Source organism: Phocoena phocoena, chromosome 17 (assembly GCF_963924675.1).
Source record: "Phocoena phocoena chromosome 17, mPhoPho1.1, whole genome shotgun sequence".
NCBI lineage: Eukaryota > Metazoa > Chordata > Mammalia > Artiodactyla > Phocoenidae > Phocoena > Phocoena phocoena.
The window spans coordinates 51,380,779-51,393,490 of record NC_089235.1 but is presented as its reverse complement, the minus strand read 5'-3'; the positions used below and the strand labels follow the sequence as shown (position 1 = coordinate 51,393,490).

At 37.8% G+C, this 12,712-nt stretch overlaps 1 protein-coding gene across 2 annotated transcripts in view; it reads left to right on the top strand.

Moving 5' to 3' along the window:
• ANGPT1 (angiopoietin 1) overlaps positions 1 to 12,712 on the top strand; it is a 255,413-nt gene that overhangs the window by 162,013 nt on the left and 80,688 nt on the right. For both annotated transcript variants that reach the window (XM_065895011.1, XM_065895012.1), the window contains exon 3: positions 8,775 to 8,896. In XM_065895011.1, coding sequence (XP_065751083.1) covers positions 8,775 to 8,896 — 122 coding nt within the window. The remainder of the gene's footprint in view (positions 1 to 8,774; positions 8,897 to 12,712) is intronic.

Genomic DNA, 12,712 nt, shown 5'->3' with positions numbered 1-12,712 from the left:
TCTTTCCAACTGGGAATTGAAGTTGTTGGGGGAAAAAAATCCCATTGTCAGCATACCAATCTCCAAACTGTTAAGATGCATGCTATGTAAAATTTTAAGAGATAACAACTTGTTCTGCATCCTTAAGGCTAAGAGATGTGTACTTTCTGGACAGTAGCACAGAAAATTCATAGAAAATAAACCTATTCCCTATATAGAGCAGCTAAAGTTGAATAGTCATTAAAGGCCAATGAAAATTTATTAGATGCTCCAAGAAGAATTTTAATATAGCTGAAACCTGGAAAACATCTCAAAAATCACAAATCCAGCAGAACTTGCAATGAGAGGAAGGTGGAGATAGATTGTCTGACAGTGGCTCGGACAAACTAGGTCCTTACCTTAAGAGTGAATCCTGGGTGTTCTTTTCATCTTCATTTTAACATCTTCTAATCATCTCTACTATTCATAGCTGTGATGCTCCAACCCTTTTTCATGTGACTGTATATCCATGAGGTGCTTATATGAACCTTTGCAACAGTACATCATCTACTTAGACCTAATCATTCAAGTGCACTCAAGTTCTGATGCAAGGCCAAGTTCACAAAGTGAATCCTGGATTATTCCTTAATCTCAAAATGCTCTAGTCTTTAATAATAAGCATTTATAAACCAATAGATCCTTTAGGACTATCCAGGCATGCTCCCACATTTTTCCTCCCATATTCATTCTACTTTGTTTCTCGTTGGTAAGTGCTGCTTTTCCTAAACTGATTTCAGGTCCTCAGTTATTTTAGGAATTCATGCCAATGGTTTTGTAGTATATTTTAGTGCCCTAGCTTTCACATGATGTTGTTATAAAGATAAGTAACTTACTGCTTTCTAGTCCTCTGCTGACCTTCTTGGCTTGAATTTAACAAAAGGTGGTAGAGCCTTAGTTTTATTGCAGTGGCACTTGAAAATATTCTTGTGCCCAATAGACATCATGATCAGAAAAGAGACAGAGAATGAGTATATCTAAGTAACCCTGCTGGTCCTGGTGGTGAGATCAGGAACCAGCACTGGGCCTGTTCCTTCCTCCTTAGTTCAGCTTGCAGTGTTTTTCTTACTCTCTTATCAGTTCATACCAATATCTCCTCTCCTTCCAGTTCCTCTTTCCAAGTGTGCAGTATGAAGGGCTTAGTTTCAGACATTATTCATGTCCCTTCCTGTAGTGTGAATCTATTTCTGACTTCTTCCTCAGGCCAGTTTTGATTAGAGGTACACTAGTAGACAAAAAATGACATTAAAATTTACCTCTAATAATCTGAGCTTGACTCTTTTTTAAGCAATTTTACATTTATTAGCTTTTTAATAATTTTTTTAAAACTTGATGGGGTGTAGGTACTATTATCTTCCCTTGTTTAAAAATGTGAAAACTGAAACTCAGAGAGGTAAAGCAACTTTCCCCAGGTGAAAATACTAGTAAATGTTAGAGGGAAGATTTGAACCCAGGCAGTCTGGCATGAGTCTACATGCTTTACCAGCTCTCTGTCTGTACTGCCTCCCTCCTGTGATTCCTTTCTCTCTCAAAGGCTGCAGACACAACCTGGGTCCAAGCACAGGAAAAAATGGAAATAAGATAAAGCAAATTAATGTGGGCCTAATAGTAGCAACTGAATGTTTTCTATAAATGATGAAGATGCAGCTGCTGCTGAAGGTACCACTAGCTATTGGCATTTTACCATGTGTCTGCACATCATTTCCTGTAATCCTAGCATCCATTGTTGTCCTTGCTGCTTGCTGGCTGTGTAACTGTAGGGAAGTTCTATAGACACTGAGCTTACGTTTCCTTCAACTTCCAATGATTTATATGGAGCCATAGTGTTAGAAATAGAATTTAATAAAAATTTTAAAGATATATTTTGAGTACCTCCTTGATGCAAGGTATTTTAATAGGTACTAAATAGAATACAATAATAAGTAAAAGTCTTTATCTTCAGTGAGCTTAATTGAGTTAATGTGACAAAACTTTTCTAAACCATTTCTTTCTTGACTTTCCATCAAGTTAATTAGCTATGGAACCTTTCCCCACAGTTATAACAATGCATCTTTCCAGTCTCCTGCTGTGGGGGGGGGGCGGGGTGTAATAGACCAATGGTCCCAGGTGCTGTGCTCTGAAATCCATCACTGTGTTGGTACAGAGACCACAATTCTCAGGGGCCACTTCCAGCCAATGATACATTGTGGCAGTGATACTTAGACCCATTCTTGGGAGCTGCAGGACTCCACTGACACATGACTTGGCTAAGGGCTCTCCATCAGCCTTGCCAAACTTTCGCACAACTTCCCTGCAGGCTAAAACTTCCAGTTAGCCTTACTCCCTTCCCTCTCTTCTTCACTGTGGTTCGATCTACATCCCAGTCAGAAGGTGACCCTAGCCAACTCTGGCTTCTTCCCAATTTTCTCTCACAGGCATGTCCCCTAATAAATTTCCTGCAAGTCTAATTCATCATCTGCTTCTTAGAGGTCACAAACTATCACACCTGTTGTTTGGACTTGACTCATACAATTATACATTTAAGGCAGTCCAGGAACAATTTAATAAATGAGATTGAATCTCTAGGTGGAAACAGGTTTGAAAGGACAGAAAGGGCACCTCTCAAAGTTGAGCCACTATCTCTTTAACTTGATGAGAGGGTAGTTGAATAAATATTTAACTTTGGCCTAATTGAAACAGCAGTAAAATAAATTTGCTAAAGGTCATCCAAGGAAAATACCCTGGTAATCAATTTTCTCAAAAGGTCTGGAAAAAGTGTTTGATAACGCATTAGGAGAGAGCTCAGTGAACCATGATCCATAGGTCAAGTTCGAAATGCCATCTTTTTTTGTTAATAAAGTTTTATATGTTGTATATGGGTGCTTTCTCAATAAAACAGCAGAATTGAGTAGTTGCACCAGAGCCTGCCAAGACTAAGATATTTACTATATGGCCCTTTACAGAAAAAGCTGACTAACCCCTGCACCAAGAAACAAACTTCTAGAGAGCAAGGTTTTTGTCTGTCTTGCTTACTGTTCTATCCTTAGGATTTAAAACAGTATTTGGTACACAGTAGGCTCTCAATAAATACTTATTGAATGATTAAATTCACTGATATTAGTCTCTTAATTTCTGTATATTTCAGTCCAGTGCTCCCAAGCCAAGGACAATGTCCTAAGGGTTGAGTGTTGATGGTAATATATACCCACGAAGAGTGGATGGGTCAGAATAGGACTTTGAACAGAAGCAGCCTACTGCGAAGATGTTCTGACTGACTGAGAACATTGGATGAATGTATTTTCTCTGTACTCTGAGGAGAATGAGAAATTTGGCCATCTTCCTGCCTCGTAATGCTAGTGTAGCGTTGGGGTGAGTACTGGAGAGAAGTCAGATGCCATCAGCCGCAACAAGCAGAAGATCTCCTGGTGATTGAAAGAAATCATTTTGATAGCAGTTGTTATTGACTGAGGGGAGATACCTTTCTTTTCCAGAGGGAAGCTACTTGTGTACAGCTGCATGAGCCTATGGGAAAGAACTCAGACTAGAGACAGATTACCTGGCTTCCATTATGACTCTACTGTGAATTAGCTCTGTTGGGCAAGTTACTTCTACCCAAAATTTCTGCATCTGTAATACAAGGACTATCTCTACTAAACTCCATAACCCAGTGAGGTTATCATTATATTATAAATACATTATATGTGTATATATAATATAAATTAAAATATACAATAAAATTAAAATAATTATATATAGTATTATCTATATATTATTATGACTAAAATTAATAATTCTCCAAGGTTAACTAATTTTCACATTCAAATTTCCTCAATTTTTCTGCCAAAAATGTTATAGACATTTTACTTTTCAAGACTTAATAGTCCCTTTTAATTTGGAGTAATCTTACATTTTTAAAAATTGAGGTATAGTTGATTTACAATATTATATGTTTCAGATGTACAACATAGTGATTCACAATTTTTAAAGATTATACTCCATTTGTAGTTATTATAAAATAGTGACTATATTCCCTGTGCTGTACAATATATCCTTGTGGTTTGTTTATACATAGTAGTTTGTACCTCTTAATCCCCTACCCCTATCTTGCCTCTCCTCACCTTCCCTCTCCCCACTGGTAACCACTGAATTGTTTTCTGTAACTGTGAGTCTGTTTCTTTTTTGTTATATTCACTAGTTTGTTTTATATTTTAGATTCCACATATAAGTGATAACATACAATATTTGTGTTTCTCTGTTTGACTTTCTTGTTTTTCTTGAGGTTTTGCTCTGTATACCGTCCCATATTCTTAAATTGTCTGAATATTTCTTTTACTCTTCCATCCCTTGTACTTATTTTTTAAACTGGAAATTAAGTCTGCAGGCTTAATTAGGTTGAGTTGAACATGGTGGTGGGAGTACTTTGTAGAATTACTGGTCACGTCCTATTCCATATCATCAGGAGGCACAAATGCCAGCTTACCACCCTCTCAGTGACGCTATTTTAACTTGGTTAGGGTAAAAGGCTCCATAGCTCTCCATTCCAATTGTCCATTTTCCCCTTGGAAATTAACAAGAAAACTGTAGGGTGATACTTTGTCATGTTGCCCATCACTGACCAAATAAATTATTTCATTGATTTTGTAAAATGGTGATCTAACTCTCATTCCATGTACATGTACCAGCCTTCATTCTTCTGTAAAAGTCTGATTGCCAGGACATCATACCTTGTGTTATATATATATATATTTTTTGAAAGACAGTTAAAGTAAAAGAAAACACAAACCTACAGCAAGGCTGATTGGAAAGTTAATATGCCAGTGAAAGAAATTTTCTTTTGTGGGAGATTTTCCTTTCAAGGAAGATTAGATGCACTCAAGTATTAAAGGGAAGCTGGATGAAATTATCTAGCTCACTTTCTTTAAAAAAAGTAGTAATTTTTATTTTTAAAATTTTGCTTATTTTTTAAAGAAAGAACTAAAATTTTATAGTCCATAAATCCGCAGTTCCAAGTCTTATATCTTCCTTACTCTGTGGTATATTCTGAAAAATTTAAGCTTTGAAATTGTTTCTTGGGGGCTTGTGTCATACACTCTTCACTTTCCCCTTTGCTTTGCTTTCCTTTCCCTTTTTCTCCTTCTCTCTCTATCTCTTTCTTTCTTTTCTTTCTTTCTGGTGTATGCTTTTGGAATGTGTTTAGGCTAAAGAAGGAAATGTCTTTTGTCATTTTAATGGAACACTTAGATTATTGCTAAGCATCAATTTCCATAGACACATGGAAAGAAAGTGGTCGATTTATCATAGTTTCCTGTACAGTTCTCATCAGATGCCTGCTTTTGAACCTCAGGCCTATTTTAATACATCAAGGGAGAGAGCTGAAATAAAGCAGCTACTGGGTTAAGGCGATGGGGAAAGAAGAGAAGGGGTTGGCTTTTGTGCTCAAAATCAGCCCGAGATGACCTGACACTTAGCCTGGACTTCTGAGATTTGTCGCCCTCTTTCTCCCGCATTCAGATGCTGCTTTAGATTTGGGCTGTTATAATTGAAGTCCAGCTTGATATTCACCTGGCCTGCTACCCTCTCTTGTTACCCTCTGAGCATGACGCAACTTGAAAACCGACTCACTATCCACTGCCTAGCGTATCATCTAACAAATAGCTCTGAGTGCCCCAGGATTCCAGGCCCCATGCTGGGCTCTGGCGGTTTGGAGGGCTCCAGATGGAGTAGTCCTGCCTCTGTGCAGCTGACATCCTCACGGGGCAGAAAGGCAGCGTATGAGCACACTGACAGGGTGATTTCATAAAGAAAGTAAAACAAGGCCACCTGATGGAGGATGATGGGGGAGCTCCTCTACAGAGAATAGCCAGGAAGGGCCTCTTTAGGTAAGACATGAATGATGAAAAGAAACCAGCCATGCATCTGGGAAGGGGTGGACATTCCAGGCAGGGGAAACTGCAAAGACCCTGAGATGAGGATGAATTGGGCATGTTGGGGTAGCAGAAGGAAGGCCAGTATTATTGGAGCATAATAAACAAGGGGGAGAGTTGAAAGGAAGTGAGATCTGAGAAGGAATCAGGGTCCTGATCACATAGGACCTTGTAGGGCTAGGCCAAGAACTTTGGAATTTGTTCTAATTGTAAAGGGAAGTCACTAGCATATTGAATATAGGAAATGACATCTGATTTGTGTTTTTAAAAAGATCACTCTGGTTGCTGTATAGCAAATGGACTTTGTAGGACAAAGTAGAGAAAAGTTAGGAGCTGTAGTGTCTCCAGACTTAGATATAGGCAACTTCATTTTCAATTTTGGATGGTTCCATTTTGTTCTCAGTGTTCTCTCATGTTCTTCTCAGACATGGAAAAGAACAATTTTTGTCCTTTGTAAAATAAAAGTTTTGGTATTTGAGAATATCAGGAAGTATGATCAGAGAATACAGTGAATAAAGGAGAAAACAGATTTCATTTAACAGCATATGATATGCTTGATTCAGTGAGACAATGTACAGCACATTGAGGGTCTTCTCTGTGCCAAGCACTGTTCTAAATCTCACTAAAAAATGTAGATGTGTCATCCCCTATTTTATTATTTTATAAATTGCCATTCTAGTTAATGAACAAGCAAACAGAAAACTTGCCCAGACAAAAATATGTTTAATAGTTGAAGAAAGTTATATCTTGTGCATCCCTCATCTTTACATTCTCTGCCATTTTTTTCCTCTGGGCTGCTTTTAACTCTATCTTCAAATCTCAGGTCCTCTTGCTCCTGTGTTTCCTCAAATGAAACAATTCAGGATGGGAAATACTTTTTTAAAACTCTAGAACACTCCACAAATATGAGTTTTAATTAGTAGTAGTAACTTTTAGACTGGTTTTCAGATCCATATTCATGACAGTTGTATAAATGAATCATAGTAGCTTAAAACTTTTTTAAAGCTAAATGCCCCATCTCAGTATTCTTTTCCCTAACCCCCTGGCCCAACCCCTTCAGCAGGACTGGGGCTAGGGTGAAAAGAATGAGAGCAAGTTATGCAAGACTGAATCATATATTTGTAGTAGCATATCCTGTCTTTATTTTAAAATGATATTCTGTTCAACTTGGATTTTTTTACATTAATTTTGATCTTTCAAAATGTTGCATTCAAATATTACTTATCTTGATTATTGAGTTTTTTGACACATCCTTAAATTTTACAGCCCAGGCAGTTGCCTCTCTCATCTCACCCTAGTCCCTGTCCTGCTCCCCCTGCAAATACATTCCCTTTCCCCACAATCTCCATTAGCCCAAGCCCAGCCCTGATTGTGTCAGTATATTTTGAAAAGGCTTTTTCTGTGTGCATCTGATATAATTCCAGGTTTAGACCTGCTACAAAGAAGGGGGAAAGTTCTACTGGTGTCATTTTTAGAGGAGGACCCTTTAGATTGATATTGACCCTCCAGAAGGTTTCCCAGGTTCCTTTCAACACATAGTTCTAAAAAAGGTATGGTGGTTTTAAAAATTCTCAAATGACATAGGGAGCTTTTAAAACTATAATTTTACCTTCTTCCTTGCCCTTTTTACCTCCCTTAAAGAAGAAGGAGAAGGGGACAGGACAAAGGAAGTGGCACAGTTTGAAGGCATCTTCTAGGACTGGAATGTGTGTGATGTTTGCTTGGAGGATGGATAGGTTTGGGTTCATGGCTCAGACTCATGTTATATTAAAGCTTGACTAGGGCTTCCCTGGTGGTGCAGTGGTTGAGGGTCTGCCTGCCGACGCAGGGGATGTGGGTTCGTGCCCCGGTCCGGGAGGATCCCACATGCCGCGGAGCGGCTGGGCCTGTGAGCCCATGGCCGCTGAGCCTGCACGTCCAGAGCCTGTGCTCCGCAACGGGAGAGGCCACAGCAGTGAGAGGCCCGCGTACTGCAAAAAAACAAACAAACAAATAAAGCTTGACTAGCAGCATGAGTCTTTGTGATTCAAGATGAGATGAACATTTACTGTTTCTTGAGGACCCAGCGTAGTGCAGTTGAAAGGATAACTGACAGTCTGTCTTCAGTGCATTCTGGGTTCCTGGTCACTTCATCTCCTCAGATGAAGACCCAGGATGGGTTATTTCTCCCTCTTCTTGGTTTTCTGTGTAAAGCATTAGAATTAGAGTCACAGTATCTGGGTTTGAAACCCAACTCTTCCCTTGGTTCCTGTGTGGTTTCTGGCTTCTCTCTGAACTTCAGTTGCCTCATTTGTAAACTGATCATAATAATTCCTCTTTTCAGTGTGTACCCATGTCCGTGATATGATGACATCTGGAAGGGCTGACATGAACTAACATGATAGGTGTTCAGTAATTGTGATCATGAATCTGTCTAAACTATATCACGAGTTTTTTGCACATTTCTAATTAGTTTTTGCGAGGTGATGGATCAAGGCAGACATGTTTTACATGCCTAGTAGTTATTCTTTGTAACACACAATATCTAAGACCTTGTACTAACATTTATCTTGTACTTGTAAATATCGGAGATAATATATATAAGACAGTTAGCACAGGGGAACATCCTAGGGTTTGAGGAAATGAAAATTGAAATATGAAAATGGATTTAACAACTCAGTTTTCTCATTCAACTGCAACTTCAATCTTGAACAATATAATGTTTGAGACATGTAAGGCATTAATTAGTAGAATGTAGACCATTTAATTATTCTAGAAGAAATATTATTTAAAAAGAAAACACAGCTAAATAAAAACCCCAAAATAATTGTTTTGACTCTTTGTAAAGATTGAAATGTTTTTATCTTTTATCTTAAGGTACTAAATCAAACTTCTCGACTTGAAATACAACTGCTGGAGAATTCATTATCAACATACAAGCTAGAGAAACAACTTCTTCAACAGACAAATGAAATCCTAAAGATTCATGAGAAAAACAGGTGAAGATTGTTGTATTCCAAAAATATGTACATTTGTACTTACTTATATCCTCCACCACTCTGCCAACTCTTAAAAAAAGGTAGATGTAATTTGCAAAAAGAAAAATACGGAGCCAAGTTAATTTTTAATATAAAAAGGAATGAGAGCTTAAGGTGACTACAGCAAGTATGTCAACAATAAGATTAATACTGTTGCTTACACTCTTGAAATATTTCTTTTTATAACTTTTAACACTAATTTATCTAATGTTCAGTTGTTCACATCTTACCATATCCACAAAAATTAATTGATTCTATGACTAAATTTGGTGACACAAAATATTGACAATTTTCAGCAGGACCAAAAAGTAGGGAAAAGATAGAGCTTCTGAAACTCTGTAACTTGAATTGTCACTCTAGCAGCCCTAAACCTTGTACAGAGCTACAAGGTTTGAATTCAGAGATCTTTCACGGGAGAGAAGCAAATTTTCTTTTCAGAAAATTATTTCCCTATAAAGCTGATTCAAATGTTGTTTCCCCCTTCCATTTAAAGCCATTAACTCTGAACATAGTAAATTTCTTTGGTTAGCTTTATAGATGTGTTTTGTAAACTATGAATCATCTCAGGTAAGTGAAAGGGACTTAAAGATCCTGATAGCCAGGATGATATATAGACTACCTGATTTTGAAGTCACTGGCATTCATGATGGGCAATTCAATCAAAGCACTGACCTCTGTAGAACAAATATATTGTATATTAACTGCATTTTCTTCTGGATATTCGGACAGCTTGAAGAAGTTTCAGTTCTTATGCATTATATTGATTTAAAGATCTTTGTGTTGCTACAAACTAATTAAATACCACTGTCTCGGTGGAATCAGAGTTTCCACCATGTTCCAAACCAGAAAGGCACCTAAGATGAACTGCTAGTTCTCCTTTTACTGTACAGGTGAGGGAACAGACTCAGTGGAAGTGAGTGATCTATCCAAGGTCACACAGCTTGCTGGTGGCACAACTAGGAATGTAATCCAGGTTTCTTTATTCCTAGTCTTTCTCTTTCCACTGTCGCGCATGATCTCTCAGTACTGTCTTCAACCTAGAAGGATTTCCCAACTTTATGCTAAGTGTAGGCCTTAATGACAATGATTATAATTAAACTTTTACATGAAGAAGATAAACCTGACTTTTGGTTTAGAGTCTGAAAGGGGTCAATCCATGTTTTGTGACTTGTATTTCTAAGTCCTACATTTGTTTATCTTTGTACTATGTCATGGGGTAAACTGTATAACTAAATAACTATAAATAAACTTGACAGGACTTGACTCTGAACTGGTTGCATGATGAAATGTTCTGGAATTGAAAATCCTGTTTAAATGTACCATTTATCCCACTGCATTTTCACAGTAACCAGACACATACATGTAACAGGTATACTTTACGGCAACTATCCCTTGATTTAGGGGTCGTACCATGCTTTAACTTTGTCGCTAAAAGCAAACCCCATTTATAATCACGTTTCAAGATGCTATTGTGAAAGCTTTGTCTAGGAATGAAGAAGTAAAATAATGCCAATTTTAACGTATTCTTAGGTTGTTTTTATAACTCTATAAATAACACACATTTATTGTAGAAAAGTGAGCAGGTATACAAGAAAATTAAAAACCATAATCCCGTCACATTGAGAGAGCTTCATATGTTGCTGTATAAAAAATATAAATATGTTTTCTCAAAAAGTTGTGTCATGCTATACATACTGTTTTGCAGCCTGCTTTCTGTGGAGATAGATACCTTTTTTAATCAGTAAAGATCCCTCTAGTATAATTCTTAATAACTACATGATATTTCATTTTATAGGTGTAACCTAGGGTCGTTTTGATTCATCTCTCACTAAGTGTGTGGCCACATATGATTTCTCTATTAAAAGAGTCATCAGCATGAATTTACACTCTTCAATTCTCCTGCTGCTGATATGTGTATTATTTTTTGGTGTATGTCTGACACTTTAGCTGGGAGGCCTGAAAGTGCTCACCCTTAACTACAAAAACAAATGCTTTTCTTAAGTGTCACTTGTACTCTGCTTGTCTCTGTCTCTGTCTCTTCTTCTTGTCTCTGTCTCTTTCCCTCCTTCCTGCTCATATTCATTCTTTCTCTTCTTTTCTTTCTTCTTCCCCCCTTTCTTCTCCTTCCCCCACTCTCCCTCCTCCTCTTTCTTCTTCTTCCTCTCCTCTTCTTCTAAATATACCCTACCTACCCTAATTCCAGATCATGTCGGATTCTTTTGTCTTTCCATTATGATTCTTGATATGGCACCTGGTATCATTTCCTTCTATGGAATTCTCACCATAGAATAATTTTTTTTCAACAGCAACTGCTTAAAAAATGTCCTCTCTGTTCCATCAGTAAAGCTGAGTCAAAGTTTGAGCTCTCAGAAGAGCTGCACTGCGGCTCAAGTGTGCAGGGTTTCTCCATGTGCCAAGACCTCTCAGAGGAATCTGACTCCTGATCCCAAGCACATACATGCCTTCTGCTGATGAGTTTTTCCCTCACTGAATTCTAATTTCTAAGGAAAATTCAGGTTTTCTTATATATACAAATCACACCATTTATTGATAATGATAACTTTTTTCAAGATTATAACAATTTCATTTCCTAGCAGTATAGGTATTTCACAGTGAATTCAGGGATTTAGATTTTAACTTGAAATTCATTTCTGCGCTCATGCTGAAAAAAACTTAGATGCATCTTTTACTCCTACTCTGCACCCCTTAGTTTTTGACCCTCAAGTATGACATTACCTCACATGTGGTTCCTTGGGGTATTTTTCTATCAAAGTGCTGAATCTCCTGGCATTTCCATATCTCTGTAGTTATCTGTGTCTTCCTATTGACGGGTCCATGTGTATAATGGAGTGTTGGTGGGACATCTCTTCTTAAACCAGGCATATTCTTCCACGAACCATTTAGAAGAAAAGTGTTTTTCTTTATACAAGGTAGAAGTACCCATTTGTGATACACAGCATACTTTCCCTGTTATGTTTATTATTATTGTTTATTTTCATATGTGAAATGGAATTGGAGGAACTCTGCCAAGCTCTTTCTAGATCAACAAAGAAACGTGCCCCCCATACCATTTAAGTGGATAGAAGGTGAAGGTCAAGCCTGAAGCTGTTTATGTATTTTAAAATAGTTTATTGATCATCCATACCTAGTCCTTAAATGAATCTTAATCCTCCAAATGCAACAAGAAGCTATTTCTACATTGAGGCATCTATGAAATGTAAGAACAACATGCCATTTGTCGGCCAGGTCTGGTTTGGATCAGCTAATACACTTTGCAAAGGGGATTATCTAAATTATGCTTTGCTTCCTCCCCCGGGAATGTTAGGGGTTGTGTCTGGGTGTGTGACTTACCAGTTTTGAGTATGATGGGGCCTCAGCTGCCAAGTCAGTGAACTGGCCCTTCAGAGGGTCCACCACTTCTTTGGCACCACTTCTCTGGCAGAACACAGAGGAATATCTTATGGACAGGATTATACTACACAATCATGCTGAGAAGTCCTGCTGATTTACATCCTGACAAATTAAATGCATCACTTGTAGGGTTGAAAACAGAATTTTGGCCTCATTAGCTTCACTTCTTTATCCCCTAAAGGGCCAAAGGCACAAAGCAGGAGTAGGATTAACAACACTTGCTCTGCTGTTTGTTTTCCTAACAATCTAGTTGGGGGTGACTCCAAGAAGCTTCCAGTTTGCTTTTTTTAGGATTTCTTTTTATTGGATGCTGTCCTAATCTCAAAACTTGGTTTCGTTCCTTACCTCAAGGAAATAGCACTTAGA